General features: G+C 38.4%; 1 protein-coding gene across 1 annotated transcript; it reads left to right on the plus strand.

Moving 5' to 3' along the window:
• Positions 1-96: 96 nt before the first annotated feature.
• Positions 97-11,487, plus strand: LOC4332918 (peptidyl-prolyl cis-trans isomerase PASTICCINO1). The gene is made up of 20 exons (XM_015776154.3): positions 97-402; positions 593-677; positions 1,560-1,629; positions 2,319-2,416; positions 2,568-2,690; positions 3,781-3,813; positions 4,351-4,409; positions 4,988-5,069; positions 5,906-6,064; positions 6,625-6,682; positions 7,390-7,538; positions 7,992-8,089; positions 8,163-8,232; positions 8,677-8,736; positions 9,472-9,528; positions 9,836-9,904; positions 10,074-10,151; positions 10,585-10,686; positions 10,792-10,863; positions 10,950-11,487. The coding sequence occupies exons 1-20, from the start codon at positions 314-316 to the stop codon at positions 11,235-11,237; spliced, it is 1,899 nt and encodes a 632-aa protein (XP_015631640.1). The 5' UTR covers positions 97-313; the 3' UTR covers positions 11,238-11,487.
• The last annotated feature ends 9,179 nt before the right edge of the window (positions 11,488-20,666 follow it).

Consider the following 20,666-nt stretch of genomic DNA (forward strand, 5'->3'; position numbering starts at 1 on the left):
GGTGTTGGTCGGCCCAGTAAAACCGTGCGGCCCAAGTAAAAGCCGGCGTGTTTTCCGCCCCTTCTTCCTCTCTTTCTCTTCGGCCTCTCCGCCTCCGCCATTGACAGCGTTGACCAAGTCAGCCGCTCCAGCCTCTCCAAGCGGCTAGGTGAGCAGCCGCTGCTACTACCCTCAACTGCTCCACCTTCCAACGCCATTAAGGCGAGGCGAACCACCGGAGCAGCAGCAGAGCGCGGCCGATCCCCTCCCCTCCCCTCCCCCATCTCGACGCCGGCGGCGAGCGAGCCCCCACAGGTTCCGTGAGATCCGGGCCATGGCGCACGCGGATGCGGACGCCGGGGACCTCCCCCCGCCCCCCGCGAAGAAGAAGAAGTCTCCCACCGAGGAGGAGGCGGAGAAGAGGTAGGTCTCGGAGGGGGGGAATTTTTTTTTTTATCTCCGCTTTCGCTCGTCGCGGGGGTAGTAGGGCGGTAGAGCTCTGTGGTCTGTTGATCTTAGCGAAGACGGGAGCGGGAGCAGCAGAAAATGTGGCGGGGGAAGCTTGGGCGATCGCTGCATTCACGCTTTGTCTGGTCTGTCGTTTGTGCCGCAGGAGGAAGAAGCTTACTCCGGGGAGCTTGATGAAGGGGCTTATTCGGTCTGGTGGGGGTGACGCGACCCCTGCGGAGGGAGATCAGGTCAGAGCATTGTGTCTCTTGTTTTCCGTTGCTAGGCTGTGGCTGTGCGATTGCCAATTGTGCTTACAAGTTGCAAACCGAACAAGGATTGTTTCATCTCACAAAATTAGGATCGTTCATCAGTGAATAAACGGAGGCAGTATATGTTGTGCACATGATGTTATGGTATTGCCTGGCATTGGACATATAGTATGTAATTGGAAACAAGAAAAGCTAAGCAAATTCAATTAAAGAGCGAGCATCTAGTAGGCGATTTCGTAGTAATCAACAAATCGTACAATGACTTAAGGCTGTTCTTGTAGGCTGCAAGTTTTGATTACCACCAGTGTTCTGCATTGGGTTTTTAAATGAATTTTCCAGTGAGAACTGTTTCAAGTTTTACATTAACCATAGAAAGTTTTTTTCCTTGATGGAATTCTATATGTTGGAATTCTAAGTGGCTCTATTTGCCTGCAATCAAAACTTGCACCTGTTCAACACAAACGGGTCAATTTGAACTGACCATGTATGGATAAGCTTCTCATCTCAGAGTATGTCAGTTGACTATTGTAGCGACTACACTGCAAATGTGTTATTGTTTCTGGAAGCGACTCACCAAGCTCTGCTTGGATCATTGTTTTGCTTATGATTTTTCTAAAATGAGGATCACATTTCTGGTTTCAAGTTTTAATGGGGATCACATTTCTGGTTTCAAGTTTTGAGATGTGGAACAATCAATCTACTGCAAAAGAAATATAACCTTCTTGATACTGCACTGCTGTCTAACCCTCATAATAGCTATGTTGACCTTTCATTGGGTGATATCTGACTTCATCTGTAGCCTGTAGGGAACTGAGGGGCCTCTGGGTGGTCATGTTTTTGCTCATTCAAATCGTTTTGCAGGTTATAGTTCATTGCACGACTCGGACAATAGATGGCATCATTGTCAATTCTACAAGAAGGGAGCATGGAGGTGATTATCAACTTCTTTTCACTTTTCAGCTCTTTTGACTGTCAAGTGCTTACGTGGTGTGTATTTTGTTTCTGAACACCAATATGTCATGAGGATATTTCTGACTTGATAAATTCGTATCTGCTTTATGTGTATATATAATGTGTCATGTGTGGATAGTGGTTCCGTGTTCACAAGTTCTAAATAGCTGCGAATATATTGTTTCTTAAATTGAACATCTTTATATGCTGGTATCCTATTTAGTGGTTTTAATCAGGGATGGGGCATAGATTAAGGTAACTGGGCTATGGTTCCCCCTAGTCTTTGAACTATTTGCATTAGTACTAAACTACTAATGAATATGTAAAGTTGAACATGCCCATCCACCCGGTTTACTCTAGACTCACTGTCTGCATGTTCTTTGGAATTGACCAAATTAACTAGTGGTTAGTACTGCCTACTAGCAAGGCTGAGCCTTGTTCATGGACGGTTCATTCTGTGTGTGCAATAGAAAAGCTGAACAATATTTATTTTTTGTTTGCTAATCATCCCAAAAAGTTTTCAGGAATATTCTTATCTTTCAATTAACTGTTACATGAATTTGTCATTACTCATTATGAGCAATATTATTGTTTCATTTGTATCAGTAATCAGCTCGTCTCCTGGAGTTCTGAAGTTCTAAACCATCTTCTGTTTTACTGTTACAATAGGTAAAGGGGTCCCGCTCAGGTTTGTCTTGGGGAAGAGCAAAATGATCCTTGGCTTTGCTGAAGGCTTTCCAACAATGCTGATGGGTGAAATTGCGATGGTATTTCTATACAGCTAGTTTAAACCAGTGGGTCAAAAGAACAACAACATTCTAACAATGAGCCATTACTCTTCTTTTGGGTGTAACAATTAAAAATGTACAGGTCGTACTACGCAAATATTTATCATTCTCTCATAGTATCTTTTCGCAGTTCAAAATGAAGCCTCAGATACACTATGCAGAGGAGGATTGTCCAGTTACAGCTCCTGACGGCTTTCCAAAAGATGATGAACTTCAATTTGAGATTGAGATGTTGGATTTCTTCAAAGCCAAAGTTAGTCTTGTTGAATAATGGCTTCAGTGTGACTTAAATCCTTAAATTGCTGTATATTTGAGAGCTATTCTGTGCAAGCTGTTAGGACAAATTCTCATGAGCTTTGATTTCATTTTTAATAATTTCTTTCTGGTACAGTATGGATTCTAGAATATTAGCCAAATGTTTGACTAGAACCTTGTGTCCAAGATAGCAGACGCTTACTACATCTTTTTTTTTTTCGGACACGCAGGAGATCACTTACTACATCTATCACCATGTGTTATAAAGTGTTTCATATTTCACTTCATAACCCAAACAATACTTGTGGTTTCTGATTCTTTAGCATCTATGCTGTTGTTCAGGAATATATCTCCTCAAGTACAGCACCACTATAATGCATATATCATAAGAAAATGTTTGACAACAATATTGATTTATTTCATCTTTATGTTCGTGAATAATATTCATCTGGCATCGTGCCTGCTTGTTGTGATGTATCTCAGATTATACCATAAGTTTGAAGCCTAAAATTCAAAAAAGCAAAATGTATCTTTGCATAAAAAAGTGGCAGATCAACCCAATACTGCATATACACATGTTCTTAGAATGCAGCCATTCCACAAAGGATCTTTTTAAGTGAAGGGCTGAAGGGGCCACAGATTCACACTGTACATCATACCAACACCAACCATAAACTCCTTTCAAGTAGTAAAAGGATTCCTAATGCATCTACCTTGAAAGTTGAGTACTGCAATCCAAACATGCATTTTAGTTGTTTAAGCATTATATTAGTTGGTTTGTTTAAGTTTCATTTGCCAAGTTGATGCCTTACACATTTTTCTCCCCTGCTGTCTCCTGTTAGTCCTCATTTTGATGGGCCTCAGTCCTAGCTATCCATGTGTATAAACTAGGACATTGAATTAAAACAACAGTCCATACACGTGGATGTGCCAGGATTTTGGCTTATCCAAATGAGGCCTTAGGTGATCCCATGATTGGCATTTACTGTAACCTTCCCCTTCTCACTGCATTTTACTAATGAGCAACATGAAATGCTTTCTTCTCTATTCTGCTGCATTTTACTAACCCTTCTCGTTTTCTCTGTCAGATTGTGGCTGAGGACTTAGGGGTTGTAAAGAAGGTAAACAGCCGTCCTGTATTGATTTCTGCATTCATGTTCACTTCTATGCTGTAGAATTTTGAAAATTCTGAATTTTCCTTAAGATGTAAGTCTTTACTATGGTGCTATCTTTCAGATAGCCCTGGTACTCTACAAAGTTAGTACCACAGATAGTTTCATACACTTTTGCCGACTTGTAGTGCACATTCACATGGGTCTCAAATAAATATAAAAAGAATGTCATAGTAATTCACATCGGATCAAAATAACCACCTGTATATACACATGGCTGATCTAGGAACAGTCCTTCACACAATGACCTATTAATGACACATGCATATATCTATCGACAAAAGTTATGCCAATGTGAAGGGATGGCTTCATTGCACACTGTCACAACCTCCAATTTCTTTTTTTTTAAGGTGTGGAGATCTTTTGAAATGTTACCAATGCTATTTAACTCCAGTGTAGATCTTTTTGTGGATTTTGAAATTAGTCAAGTAATTGAGATTCATTCTGGTATGTGGAGGACTATTCACTGTTATTTCTATCTAACAGATAATTGATGAAGGCAAGGGGTGGGAAACACCGAGGGAGCCATATGAAGTGACAGCACGGTAAATTACCTTTTAAATCAACTGGCGAATTTGAATGGGATAGTTATATTTGATTACAGAAACATATAATCATAATTTGAATAGAAAGGAAATGGAAAGGTTGATGCCGAGTTGTAACTTGCAATTTCACATTTGTTCAGTATCTCTTGCACAAGTCAGTAGTGAAGAAAAATACATGCTTGTTTTAAGATCTCATGAGTAAATTACCATTTTCTCAGACAATTTTCTGATGTGACATGCAAATGGAAATATCTGATGCTTTCTTGTAGGCATGCCATGCTTCTTGTACTTCCACTGCTTTGTTGTATTTCTTTACTGTTAGAATTGTTAATATATCTAACTATCTAAGCTACTCCCTCCGTTTCACAATGTAAGTCATTTTAGCATTTCCCACATTCATATTGATGTTAATGAATCTAGACATATATATCTATCTAGATTCATTAACATCAATATGAATGTGGGAAATGCTAGAATGACTTATATTGTGAAACGGAGGAAGTACGATGATACAAATTATTGCCTTTTTTTGTTTTCAAGATTAACTTAACTAGGAATTTTTTGTCTGTCATTTCCAGGATAACTGCAAGAACAGGAGATGGCAAAGAACTTCTTCCCAGTAAAGAAGAACCCTATTTCTTTACTATTGGTAAATCTGAGGTCAGTGAAATTCTTTTTGCACTTACATGTAATGTACTAGGGACATAAAGGTGTAGTATATTATGTACATTATGAAATTCTTCTGTTGTCAAAAATGCTCATCTGAGGTCAGCAATGTCGTTTTTGCACATATAGATATATTATTGTGCCCTTATTAAGTTAAACATTTCTTGATTCAAACTTAGAGAAATATTCTTTTTATGGTTTATGTTGTTTTTTTAGTAGTTATTTTTTGGGAGAATAGCTAATATGGTCCCTAAAGTTTCGCTCATGGGTCATTTTAGTCCTTAATCTTTCATATTGTCCAAACAAGTCCTTTAAATTTGTCATGTGGGCTAATATAGTCCTTGGTCCCACCAAAATCGCCACATGGACATGCCATGTCACCTTCCTATGCAAAATCTATATGATTTGTCCAATTTACCCTTACGCATAGGAAAATAAAAAACAAAAGGAAAAAGTTAAAAAAATATATGGTATATGTAAGAGCAAACATATACCTCAAAAGGGTGAAAAAAGAAGTATTTTTTTTCCTATGGTTATGTCTAATTCACCCTTATATTTATTTTTCTATGATATACGTAAGGGTAAATTGGACAATTCATCATAGATTTTGCATGAATGATGACATGGCATATCCATATGATGATTTTGGTGGACCCAAGGACTATTCTAGGCCTTATGACAAAGGTTAAGGATTTCATTGGACCATTTAAAAGGTTAGGGACTAAACTGATCCCACAGAGAAACTTTAGGGACTAAAGTAGCTATTCTCCCTTATTTTTTTTCCTAACTTCTGTTTGTCCTGCAATATTCTTTTTACTGTTTTAGTTTAGGTACCTAAAGGGCTTGAAATGGGAATTGGGTCAATGGCACGTGAGGAAAAAGCAATTATTTATGTTACAAGTGCCTATTTGACAAACTCTTCACTAATTCCGCAACTTGAAGGTATTGAAGAAGTTCAATTTGAAGTTGAACTGGTTCAGTTTGTTCAGGTATAGTCATAACAAGCTATTTTGTGCTTATGTTCATTATCTACTTATAAAATCTGTTAGGGGCTTTCTGTGGCATGGATGGTGATTCTATACTTCATTGATGCACAGAACAACACACTTATACTCTTAATGTTGATGGTGGAGTCATTGTGGCTATACTTTCTGTTGTCGCCATATTTTATACAGCATTGTTCTAAGTCATGAACTCATGAAATCATGATCCCTAGAGCTGCACATTTTCCTCTGAAGTATTCAGGTAGCCTAGCCAGTTGTATATAAAGGACATTAACTACATAGCACTTCTATCAAGCCATTGCGCTGTATATGTGCTTAAAGGTTCGATTAATTGGGCTAACTGCTGACCACTAAACTCCAAGAAACTGCCATCTCGTATTTTTACAATGCTTATCTGGATGTTTTCTCTTGGCAGCTAATTCATATTTTTGGAATGGTAAACAATATTTCAGTTGATAACAATTATCACTTCTCCACTGCAAAATAAGAGTGTCTTATTCTTTTTATTCGGAGCCACATTAACAGATTGTGTGATATACTGATAGGTGAGGGATATGCTTGGCGATGGCCGCCTCATAAAACGGCGTGTAGTTGATGGAAAAGGTATGATTGCATGTTTATACTGATTTATGGATTTTTTTTCCCTTGGGTTGAAACTTTTCACATGTTCCTGGTATGCACCTTGATATTATAACAAAATTTATCTTTCATAAAAATTAACTAGAAATCTTGTGGTCTTTCCCATCCATTCAACTACTGACTAGTGATTACTGAAACATGTTGACTTCTTATCATTTGGGTCCTTGTGATACTTGTGTTTGCTACAAGTTTACTTTTAGTTCTTTAATTATTTACCAGGAACAGATTTTCTACCTTTTACTTTTATTAGCAGAAAAGATATTGAGTACATAATTAAATGATAAAAAAAGGAGCAAATAATAATAGCAAAAAGTTTCTACACAGTGAATAACTACCCTGTTGTTACTTTAAGAGCATTTTTCTATTGCCTTCTCTGCATCGTGTCATCATCATGAAAATGGAATGACCTTAGACTTAGAGTCAGATGCTCTCTTTATCCAACTTATAGTGGTAAAAAGAGTTGCAAAATTTAGATGAAGGGAAGAACTCAGAGGTGTGAATTACACAAAATGATTCATCATTTATTCAGCTATTTTTATTTCAAAACTACAAATCTTCAACAAGCCAACCTTTCACATGGAATTGTTGTGGGCGTGATGAGGTACATGTTTTGATTCCATCATGTGATGTGCTTGATGTTTATACCTCTTTTCGTTCCTTGAAAATATCAGGTGAATTTCCTATGGACTGTCCTCTTCATGATAGCTTGCTAAGAGTGCATTATAAAGGGATGCTCCTTGATGAACCAAAGTCAATATTTTATGATACCCGAGTTGATAATCATGGTGAACCATTGGAGTTCTGTTCTGGAGAAGGCCTGGTAAACTTTCACTTAAATCTTTATTGCTGCAATTATTAACTGCATCAGTTCTTCATGTCAGGTCATAAACTGACAAGTAGGAGGTGCTGGTTGTTATTTCTGGACTAGCATTCTCCTAAAATCTGTTCCCATTTCTTATAAAGTTAAAGCTTCCTGGTGAATCTGCATTACAAAAATGAGGACTTAAATAAACTTAAAGAACGATGAACAAGTATGCATTCACCTTTAAATATTGTACATGATAATAATGGCAACTCCCAGTAGGGTTTCAGGTGACAGTTCTATATACTTATTGCCCTCTCTGTACAGACATTTTTCCTCTGAGAAAAGGGTGGAAAAATGACTTTGCTAGCATTCTACAGCTATATATGCACCTCATTACATATATCTTGGTGTTCATGTATACTTCTCATACTTCCAATTAAATAAGAGTACCTTTGAACATTTTCATAGGTACCTGAAGGATTTGAAATGTGCGTTCGACTAATGCTTCCTGGTGAAAAATCTATTGTGACCTGCCCTCCAGATTTTGCATACGATAAATTTCCAAGGTTGTATGTGGCTTTACATTAGAATCTTTTTTCTTGTAATATAGCGTGCTGAATAATCTAATGATTGCAACAGGCCAGCGAATGTTCCTGAAGGAGCTCATGTTCAATGGGAAATTGAATTACTTGGATTTGAAATGCCCAAGGTAGTGACTAAAAAACAGTCACAAACCTTTTTGTATTTCCATGTTGCTTGTGCAGTGTTAGAAACTAGAATGTTTGTGATGCTATTCCTGCTCTCTATTGCGGGGAACACTTGGGATTACAAGTAGCTGTTAATTTCAACCCGCAATCGGATCGGTTTGAAAGTTGTCCTGGTTCTTGTGAGTCTGTAGCTGTGTCCCGTGATCCTTTATTGCTTCTAGCTTTTCAGCGAACTTGCATTATGTTTTCATGTATTGAATAGCAGAAGAAAGTAATAAGCATTACATGTCATTCTGAATATTTCACTAGATGAACACCTTGTCTTGTGTGGTTCAACACTATTTCAGCTATGGCTTCTTTATGATTATATTATATCTTTTCCCTTTCGTTTTTTTATTAAGTTCTGTCTGACAAATCTTCTGACTTCTCATATAATACAAATGTAGGATTGGACTGGTTTCACCTTCCAAGAAATCATGGATGACGCAGAAAAAATAAAAACCACGGTATATCGATTGAGATTGTTGAGTGAATCATTACATTTTGTTTTGTTTTTGGTGTTTTTTCCACTTAGTATCTCCCTGAACCTATCATGAATGCATTTTTCCAGAAATGCAGTGCACTTCAAGAAACTGTTGAGATGTCTTTAATTGAAAAACATAAAACTACTTTTATTTGTGTTCTATGTGTGCAAGCTGTGTTTCTCAATTGTCAAGATGGCCAATTGTTTAGTATGATCATATGAAAATCCTGGAGTTCCCATAATGCCATCATCTAGGTCTAATTTTGTGGTGATGTCCAATTCCACCTTGTGGACCACTGCAAAATTGTGATCATAGGCCCCTTTTGAAACAAAGGAAAAACCATTGGAGTTTTAGAGAATTTTATCCTATGGGAAATAATCCTATGGAGCCCTTTGAAACAAAGGATTGTTTCCTACCCATTCCTTTGAAATTCCTATGGAATGAGGTCTAACCTCATGTTTTCCTCTTCATGTGTCTAGAATTCCTGCGTTTTTCAGGTGTGCTAATCAAATGACAGTTTTAAAACTTTCATGTGTTTCAAAATCCTGTAGGAATCCAATAAGTATGACATTGTATTCCTATGTTTTTCCTATTACTGTGTTTTCTCAATCCTGCGTTTCAAAGGGGCCCTAAATATCTATACCTGTTGTCCACTTGGCTGGTTTTGATGTGTCTTTTTTCACTAATAATTAGCTCTAAACTGAAGTTCTCTCTCAGGGTAATCGACTGTTTAAAGAAGGGAAGTTTGAGCTAGCTAAGGCGAAGTATGAAAAGGTATGCCCTTCACATGATTCAGCATTCAATATTAAGGGCAATCTCGGAACATTTTTTTTCTTCTCCATTGCTATGTTGGTCTGGATATTATCTCTTTCCCGCTATTGTTACCACTCCATATGGTTACCAATTTGGCAGTCTATACTATGAATGATTTTACCTTATAATTTCTTGTACATGTAAAGGGCATAAATTTACACGTATCCATGACTTCATTCTGTCAATTTTTTGGGTGCACACGTTTTTCTTTTATTTATTTTTGTGCAAGGATATGGGTGAGATGTTTTCAAACCTTCTCTGCCTGCAGGTGCTTAGAGAGTACAACCATGTGCATCCTCAAGATGATGATGAGGGGAAAATCTTTGCTAATTCAAGAGTATGACAGCACTATTTTCAATCTTTTTTTCCCTAACAATAGCATAGATGCCTGATTAGAACATTTCTTTGAAACATGTACCTCTGATTAGCACTGCAATTCAACAATTGTTTCTGCTTTCTGAAGCATGTGTTTACCTTTCATTTTTGTTTTTCTTTTACACATGCAGAGTTCTCTACATCTAAATGTAGCTGCTTGCTACCAGAAGATGGGTGAGTATAGAAAATCTATTGACACATGTAACAAGGTATGTTTCCAAAAAGAACTTTGTACTCTCAAAGAATTTTCCTAGGGTGTCTATATCAAAGAGGGTGGTGCATGCTTGTATGGGGGCTGTCATTGGACCTCTTCCGCACATGCCACTGGATGAGCCTTGTAATGGATAGATCTGGGGATCCAATCATCCATCCAAGGGGAAGATAGATGTAAACTTTTGCTTACCACTCTTGGATCAAAATTTCGAGGAGGGACATCACATTTTTAGTTTCTCCTAGTCTGATCTGCTGAAGTTCACGCAATAACCTCGTGAAATCTTGATGATAGATAGTACTCACATATGAGTTTGCACAAGGCAACCATATAACCATGAATGTGCTGGCTGGCTTGTTTTGTACACATTATGGTACTTGGCATTGATATCATTGTGAAGTGAGCAATTATTCCATTTACTCTTTGAGCAGGTGCTAGAAGCAAACCCTGTGCATGTGAAGGCTCTTTATCGCCGAGGTATGTCCTACATGTTATTGGGGGACTTTGATGATGCAAAGAAGGATTTTGAGAAGGTGTGTTTCCCCCATACTTTAGTACCTGCTTATTTTCTTTTTTTATGTGTCATGGATGATTGTTTGACCTCTACCTAAAGCACTATGTCACTACATCTTTTTTAGATGATAGCTGTCGACAAGTCCTCAGAGCCTGATGCTACAGCTGCCCTTAATAAACTTAAACAAACAATTCAGGTATGCAACATTACATCATAAGGTGAGACCCTTCAGAACTGTTGAACTAACAGGAGTTGTATATATATATATAATTTCTAAAACAGGAAACTGAAAAGAAAGCGAGGAAGCAGTTCAAAGGGCTGTTCGACAAGAAGCCAGGCGAGATTTCCGAAGTAGGTGTAGGAGAGCCAGAGGGCAACAAGACTGACACGACAGGCTCAGGCGAGGCAGCGTCAACTGCTGACAGAGACACGGATGCAAAGGAGGCTATTCCCCGTGCAGATTCAGGGTTGGCCTTCGAGGAAGAGAGGCCCGGACTTCTCGCCCGCATCTGGCCTTCAGCGAGTCGGATCTTCTCCTCGCTTGGGCTCAACAGGTGCACAATCCTCTGATGCACCACCAGTATTCAAACCACTACAAACAGCAGCCAGAAAAGTCGCCCAGCAAAGCCCTGGAACGCATTACACACGCAAAATTATCACCTTGGATATATATCTCTAAAAATTATACTCCATTACATGGTGTAGGCTGATGACCTATAAATGAGGTAGGCGTAGTAGTAACGAGTTAGTTAAGGACATACGGAGTATTACTGTGGAAATGCATTTGTGCCTGCCATGATAAGAATCACTACCACTGCCACCTGATAGAGTGTTGATGATGTGGTGTGGGCCCCCTGATCCTGAGCGTGCGTAGTGTAGGTGTAGTAGGTAAGAATGAGACTGGCTTAACCGGGTGTCTCTTCCATGGCTGTGGCTGCCGCTGGTTCTTCTGGTCTTCTAGAACGGTGCCACCCGTTTGTCGGCCAACGCGTAGCAGAGGCCATACTTATGTGACATGATTGAATTGCCATTACCTAACACCTCTGATAATGATGTTTCCCATAAAAATTAAACCTAGAACCGGATATTACACATCCTAATATAACGAATCTAAATAAACTCGGACTAGATGTAATATATTATAGTATAATTAATGTGGACAATTACATCTAGTTCTAAATTTATTTTCTATGAGACGGAGAGAGTCACATCTGATTTTAGATTTTTTTTTTTTTTTTGGAACGGAGGGTGTACATAGATTCAAGGTGGTAGGCGTGTCTACAGTGGACGTGCAGGTAAAAGCATATGCTAATGCGGCTTGGCCTGCTGCTGCTGGGATTCCGGTAGATTTGCTTGTTTCATCGCCATATTCAGCCCATATCTCCTTGTTGGTGTTGGTGATGGCTATTAGTAACAACGTGACCTTTTAACAAAATATTTCTTGTTCTCATATCAATCTCTCTACTATTTGAGGAACTTGCTTGGGGCCTTTGAGACCATGTTCAATTAATCCCTGTGAGGGGGCCTTTGAGACCATGTTCATGTTCGATTAATCCCTATGAGGAAGGATTAAAGGGAATTTAGTCCAGAGTTATTGTGGTGTGAAATTATTTCTCTCTCAATCCCCTCAAATCTTTTTCAATCACTCTTTATACCGAATATGAGGCATAAACAAGGACTTAGGGTTATGTATCCCTCATCCCTTCTAGAAACTCCAGGCCGATATGATGAAGCACTGCAAACAGATACTTTTTCTTTTAGGGACTGGCTATATGTCTGTTGATAGAAAATCCCACCTCCCATCTTTCAAATTTTTGACCGTCAGATATGCTTTAAGATTCGTGCAGATGTATTAACCCTAACTCTCCTCCCGTTCCCCTCCCCTCGCTCATTCCACCGCCGCCACTCCCTCCGATCGCGCATTCCACCGCTATCGCCCGATCCTCCACCGCCACTGACCCATCGCACCGCCGCCCGCCTCGTCGGCTGGCCGAAAGGCGTCAACAGCGCCAGCAAGGTCCCCCCCCCCAGCCGGCCCCCTCCCCGCCCCCCTTCCCCTTCCTCTCCTCTTCTTTCCTCAAGCGGATGGCGGCGGGGCGCCACTACCGCCACCTCCTCCCAAGTCCTAACACACCCTTTTGCTTTGCCCCATAGGGTCCTCTGCCGGAGTCTAGGGTGTTAGTCAATGGATCAATTTAATATAGCTTAGCTGACTGATATTAAAGCCAATCTCCAAGCATCAAAGTGCCTAATCCCGTACGAATATATATATCATGGTCCAGCTATTTTATATTTTAGTTAACCAGTTTGTTGTAACCACCAAGCATATTAAGATACGCTGATCGACATGGATATATATGTAAGTTCCCATTGCAGTATAATTTACAACAAATGCTGTAGTATCACTGTCTGAAGGCGCCCATATATAGGGTCCAAATTAAAGATGAACTCACTACCTTGGGGTCCACTGTCATGCAGAAATAGTGAGATATGAACACTTTTTACCATGTAAACCTTGGATTTACCAATCGGTGGCATGTTGAAGCTACTACATTTTACTCCAACTTACAAAGCAATATGCGCAAGTAATTACGGCCTTAGATCTGGTTGTGCAGCTTTTGAAGTTTGCATGTCTTATTTTAAAGCAAGTAAAAAAATGTTATAACCTTCAATTTGATCTTATCTTATTGATGCAAATTGATCCCACGTTATATGAAACTTTTTCTCGAAAAGAAGAGTATTGATGCCAACGCTGTCGTCTTCTATATCAAAGATAACTTTCTCCAAATTAACGGCAGATAATTTTCAACAAGTGCGACATCTCGGCAGGACTTCAGTACCACTCCTTTTGGTTTTTTTTTAGTGTGGGTTGGTGTTCTTGGCTAAGTGTGCTTTATGCACAAGTTGGATGATTCAATGAAATGTAAATCTCAACTGGATTTGACACTGGGCCTGTGTTAGTGGAAAAACTGTCTGATCATGACTCATGAGACCTACAGTACACACCTAAAAAAGAAGATAAATATTGTTTGCAAGGGTGATCTTTCAAAGGAAAAAAAGAAGGAAAAATGAAAGGATGAATTGATACCGAAATAACCATGAAATTGGACCATGATATCGTCCCAGATAATAACGTCATTCCAGCCAACCTCTACTGATCCCCTGCATATGCATATCGATCGATTGATCGACTACTCAATCTGTCAACTATCAAATAATTTAAAACCTGATTAAAAACTACTAGATGTGCCTTTCACTGTTGATTAGCAAATCAAATCGTGCCAACATAATCCCAGTTGTCATGTCCGTGGGATTCGATCCATGGCTGGGCTTATGCTCATTTTCAAATAGATTATTGTGCGAATTGTGCTGTGGATTATCTAAGTTGATTACTAAAATAAGTTAAATATTTTGATAAATAAACGTAATAAATTATTACTTAAAACAAATGGTCTGAATAACTAACACAATTGAGAGAAAGATTTATTTTTTTAAGGGTGGAGCCATACAATGAGTTTATTTTTCTAAGGGTGGAGTAAATAATCTATTTTAACAATATAAATAATGATGAAAAAAACTAAGCCTAGTGGTTAAGCTCAACAAACCAAGACAGGGACACACTGTCGTCCATGGATGGACGTACTACTGTTTATACTTAGTAGGAGTATGTAGTACTAGTACAATATGCTGTGTAGATTTGCCCATCGTTCTCCTTCACCTAACCCCGTGAAACCGTCACAAGGGTCGTACAACCAATTTCACGCAAGTCCACTGTGACTAGTTTTCTATGTTATCACTAGATCCAATTGACAATCCTATGATTAATTCGAGTTCACTTAACTTATGTTAAATGGAAAAAAAAAGCGTCTCATTTCCATTGCCTCTTTGAAAATCTATGGGCCATGAACCGCCGAACGGCAATCTACTTATTCCTAGGACTATGTTATGTTTGGAGAGCTCATGGGTAGCTATAACTATTCATATAATCTTCAATTTTCTCAAACAGTTTAGTTTTTTTTTTTACATACTTCAAATCTCAGTAGGTACAAAATCCAAAAAGAAATTTAGTAGTTATAAGCTGAAAAACCCAGGTTCTTTAAATCTTTATTAGATATTTCCTGCAATCTTCAGCTTCCCAAACCAAGCCATAAAAATATTTGTTTGTGTAATTTTAACCACAATAATTGTTCAGGACTATGTTTTAGGCTTATAGAAATAGTATAGGCCAGGTGTATCATAATTTGTAAAAGTATTATAATATTATATTTGTTTAAACTTTTCTTTTTTATTTGAAAGGACTTATCCAATCAAAGTCACCCTTTGTTGAAACTTTGAAACATCCAAGACCAAGGGAAGCACAAGTGTTGTGTTGGTGGAGTAGCTCCATTTTCACAGGAATTTAAATCCTGATATCCACAAATATTACCTAGCACGGTATCAATATGAATTTAGTGATGTCATATATAGATTTGTAATCGACTTTCGTTGCTGAGTGTGTGAATGTGGTGTGTGTATGCATTTTCTATGTAATAAAAAAAAGCAATTGGAAACCATATCCTTTTATATCAGAAGGGGTACATGTTGTCGAAGAAGAAGAAAAAGAAGAAAGATACATGCTTTTTTCCAAGGATAATTAAGGTGACTTTTGCTACTTTCCGTTGTTTTTAAGACACGTTGAATTTAGATCATGCTTTGATAGTGGACGTGATGAGTAAACGCTGAGGGAAGGCAGTACGGCTGCAATGAAGCATAGTATTTAGTACAACCCCACTGCTCCAACAAAAACAGTTTAAATATAATTAAATAACATGGCACATAGGATAAACGATGCTTCGTCTGTGTCAAGTTAGTTAAATGAGAAATTATGAGGAAACTCTAGGTCTTACATGCATGAGACTTGGTCATTTATACAATATTCAAGACTACTTGAATATGTAATGTGAAATGAATGGTATTAAATTAGCATATATATTGAATTAAAGTTTGTGTATTTCAGAGTTTAGTATACTTGTACTAATTAATTTCTAGACAGGTGGCGTGAAGGGATATGAAAACTGCCGCGCCGGTAGCATATCTTGCACTACAGCACCTTTAAGAGCATCTTGAACGGTCTCTCCAAATCCCACTCTCCAAATATCTACTTAGCTAACTCTTTATTTAATTTGGCAAGTTAAATTCGTTGTTTATTCCAACAGCTTTTCTATTCATCATCTCTATTCTGAGTCTATGATAGTGGGACCCACCTGTCAGCCTCTATACCACTTTCTTCCTCGTTATCCTGCTCCCCCTCTTCCCCAAGCCCTTTTTTTCTTGCGGCAGTGGTGGCCGTGCGCCGCGACGGTGGGGTGGCGGTCTTTGTGCGCGGGCCAGCGGTCTTCATGCCCGACGACGACGGGGCGGTAGTGGCCGGGCGCGGCAACGACGGGGCGGCGATGCGGCGACGACGGGGCGGCGGTGGCCGTGCGCGGCGACGACGGGGCGGCGCCGCCCTCGCTACTCCTCATCTGACTCCAGCGATGGAGGCCACAGGTGCGTGCCTTGTGGAGAGAGAGGGGGAAACAGGCGTGGGTCTCACAGATGGCTAGCCGACTTTGGCTGGCCAAGGTTGGCTAGCGAGGGAGGCAATTTGGCTAGCTGGACTTGGCCATTCGAATAGCAAGTCTGTTGGAGTATAATTAATTTTAGCCTAAAATTGCTAAAATTTAGTTTGGAGAGTGGGATAGCAAGACTCTTGAGATGCTCTAAGGCCTTGATCCTCGCATCTGCACACACTAGTGCGGAACAACTCATCTGTGTCGGCGAGAGGCTTCTCGTTACGAACTAATGATTAGTGATATGAAAAGTCATTTTTTCGAGTCGATCACCGTCACTGATGACTATTATCTTTATAAGGCCACAACATATATAAGTCCATCACGGATAAATATCATTGGTGATGGGCTCGGACTAAAGGTCTATAGAAATTATTGGTAAATGTAAATCTTTGTCGGTGTTTATTCCACCTGTTAAAGGTGTCGACGGTGTGACGGATCGCGAGTTCCCGACATAGATAAACTGTCCACGATAAAAAAAAACTGTTTATTAATTTTTAATTGTACTAATTATTAATTTCACCACCTTGCTATCCCAGTTGATTCCTCTGTATATTCACGCACATGCATGGTTCACTTTTGTAATATATATTATATCACGTGTTGTGTTTAATACACAGCACGTACAGTTACTAACTTGCGATAAGAGACAAAATTAACCACCAAATGATTGTAATTAAGATACTAATTAAGATGTGCTGAACTGATATGGATGCCCAATCCGGCCCAGTCGCCATCAGTGATGTACAGGTTGTCGGTTATTTTGATTTTGCACCGGTTCATTTGTATATGTTCCTTATAGAAATATGGCTGTAATAAAGAAATGACACAACGCAAAAAATAGGGCACGTTAAAAATCTTTAGAGACGGCGATTAATTATGACATCGATACGATCTTCAATACTCATGTTCTATCACTAATATTTACTACACCCTTCGTCCCCGAATACCTTAAAGCTTTTAATTTGGATGGGTTAATAAAGAACTGGTGTACAAGGTAAAAGAATATCCCCCATTATATTAAAGCCCTTTTTGTTTAGGTTTATAACCCAACTTATAAGCCGAAAAGTCTAAGCCTAAACAAATAAGCGGCTTTTTCGTTTGGCTTTTCTAAAACTATAAGCCACTCTAACACTATTAAGCCAAAAGCTAAGTTTGAGAAGCTTTTTTTTGGCTTATGTGAGGTAGATGCATAACTCCACCATTAAACTTAGGACATTAAATCTACCGGCTTATAAATCATATAAGCCAATAAGCTGACTTAAAAGTCTAAGCCAATAAACCTATGCCTAATCAAAGAGGGCCTAAGTAGGTGCAGGGCTACTCTCGTTGAGATAGCATAGACCATTAAGGGTAGAAGAGGAAGTTTTGTGCAAAAATTCATCTCTTTAGGTTGTTGTATTTGTGACAAATTTAAATATATTTTGTAACATAGGGAATACTTATATAATAGAGGTTTTTAGAAAAAATAAACATATATAGATATTTTTACGACAGACGTAATAATTAATGTCATTTTCATGTATTGGTGAGTTAAAATTTATTAGATTTAATTATATATGCTCTCAGCATTATCTGTTTTTTTTATCTCCACTTTATCTGTTTTAGTATGGATCGGAGCAAATATGCTACAAGAACCTTTCCCAGAGTGAGTTAAAGCTCAGCTCCCACCTTGGTTAAAAGCAAGGTCAAAGAAAAATGCCCACATGGCCACAAACACCCGCATAGTATATCGTAAATTAAATCACGTGCTTACTACTCCTTCCGTCTTAAAAAAGACAAATCCTGAGTTTCCGTGTCCAACGTTTAACTGTCCGTCTTATATGAATTTTTTTATAATTAGTATTTTTATTGTTGTTAGATGATAAAACATGATTAATACTTTATGCGTGACTTGTCTTTTTAATTTTTTTTCATAATTTTTTCAAATAAGACGGACGGTCAAACGTTGGACACGGAAACCCAGGGTTTGTCTTTTTTTTGGGACGGAGGGAGTACTCTCTAACTCTCACTGGTCTTTATTTTTTTTCCTTAAGTAATACTAGTGTTATTGCTAACAGCGCAAATCTTATACTACCTTCGTCTCAAAATATAAGAAATTTTATTCATTTAACAATAACATTTTAAAAAAATCAGAGCTAGGGATTTTGCCAACATTTTTTAAAAAAGAGCGGAGCTAGGAATTCTGCCAACATTTTAAAAAAGAGCGGAGCTAATGATGCGTGCTACCTTAATTTGGTTGTGTTAGTGTTGCTAATGATATTGAATCTAATCACCTGAAAACAAAAATACAATTAATGTGAGATATATGGAACTCCCTCGGTCCATATATATATATATATATATATATATATATATATATATATATATATATATATATATATATATATATATATATATATATATATATAGTAAATTTGTTTGGTGCTCCATGGTGCCCGGGCACCATTGTTGAAATTGAGTATATACCCAATTCAAATGAGCATGAAACTTTTTCAATTATTTAGGTATTAATATTAACTACTTTACTAACTAGTTGAAAGCAAGTTTGAACTGAATTTGAACTTGTTTTTGTTAGATTTTGATTCTAGGTATATAGCATCCATACATATAATTAGTTAGGTATGTAATCATGGATTGTGAAATAAAGTTAAATTTAAGTTGTTTTGTTGATAGGTATAGGTATGAATCGAATTCTTATAACTAGGTATATACTCACAATTTGAAAATTTTGAAAAATTTGAGTGATTTTGTGCATTTGAAACCATGGTGTCCGGGCACCATGGTGCCCCATATGAATGTCCTATATATATATATATATATATATATATATATATATATATATATATATATATATATATATATATATATATATATATATATATATATATATATATATAAAGAAATTTTAGGTTTTAGGTTCTAAATTTGTTCTTTGTTCTTAGTTTGTCCATAAATATATAGACATTTGGAGTATTATTTTCCCGATTCATCCAAACACTAGCTGTACTATCTTAATTAATTTGTCCATAAATAGACATTATGTTCTTAATATATCTCTCTATCTTAGCATAAACTATATATAGAGTTAAATCATTCATATTATCTATTATATAGCTTGAACTTGAATCAGTCAAAGATTGAATCATTCTTAACAGACAAGCATATATAACAAACAGTCGTCCCGACATAAGCACATAATTATGAATTGATCGATGGGGATGACTTTGCTGCAGGCCTCACACATCGTAGCACTAATTAAGATTAAGAAAATGCATGCAAGTGACTACTACTAAGCACAAAAATATTATATCACACGCTATCGGTACCATGTTGTCCTACTTGCATATGTAACTTTATCTTCTTGATATCATGAAAAAGGCATTTTGCAACTTACCACTAATTATTTATATTTTCAGAAAAACATCCCGTGAAAATGGAATAAGTGGATAACGATACAATTTTATCCATTCCCCTTCTCTTTCTCTCTCCGAGTCTTCGTCTTCCTGCTCCGCCTCCGCCTCTCCTCCTTCGCCCCTCTTTTTCCCCTCCCCCTCCTCCTCTCTGCTGTAGAGAGCTTCTTTGTACAAGCATAACGGTGGTGAAGCAGAGTAGCAGACCCTCGAAAATGGATCTAGAGGCCTAGGCCCTCCTCACTGCTAGACCTGCCCTGAGTGCACGTTGGCTACAAGCTGGTCTTGTAGCCTCCTCCTTCATCTCATGCTTGTGAGGTATGGCAACACCCACAAGATCTAGCTCCCATGATAAAAGGAGGCAACTAGCAAGTAGGGAGGCCGTTGGAAAGGATGCTGACTAGCGTGGGCTCCTTGGCCTCCTGCTTCTAGGCGCTTTGTCAATGGTGGAGGAGGGACGCGATCAATGAAGCTTCTAGATTTAGAGCTCATCGCCGGAGTGTGTGCATGTATGTCATGCGATGTATCATCCGCAACTAGTACCTGTAGGTACCATATCTGGTACCTATGGTATCAAGGGTGATACCTAGGTATCAGACCCAGTACATGTAGATACCATGTTTAGTACGCATGGTGTCATGGGTGGTACCTATAGGTTTTAGACCTGGTATTTGCGAGGTATCAAGTATCATGCACCGCGCGCCTCCTCTCCTCTTCTTCTTTCCCCTCGGCTCGACCCTGTCCCCTACTACTGGCGCGACCAACGTCACTGCCTATGTTTCCACAAGCGTTGGTTCAAGACTCGGCGACGCGAACATCTCGAGTAGGGGCGGGATGACTCTAGACTTACGAGGAGAAAGCAAGCATGTGGGATGACATCATCCTCTATAAAGTGTCTTGTTCGAATGGTATCTCGTCCTCTAGCAGCTCTCTATTATATTTAAGAGAATCTATTATATACCACTGAGTTTGTTCAAGTTCAACGATTTGCCATC

This window comes from Oryza sativa, chromosome 3 (genome assembly GCF_034140825.1).
Source record: "Oryza sativa Japonica Group chromosome 3, ASM3414082v1".
In the NCBI taxonomy this organism is placed as follows: Eukaryota; Viridiplantae; Streptophyta; class Magnoliopsida; order Poales; family Poaceae; genus Oryza; species Oryza sativa.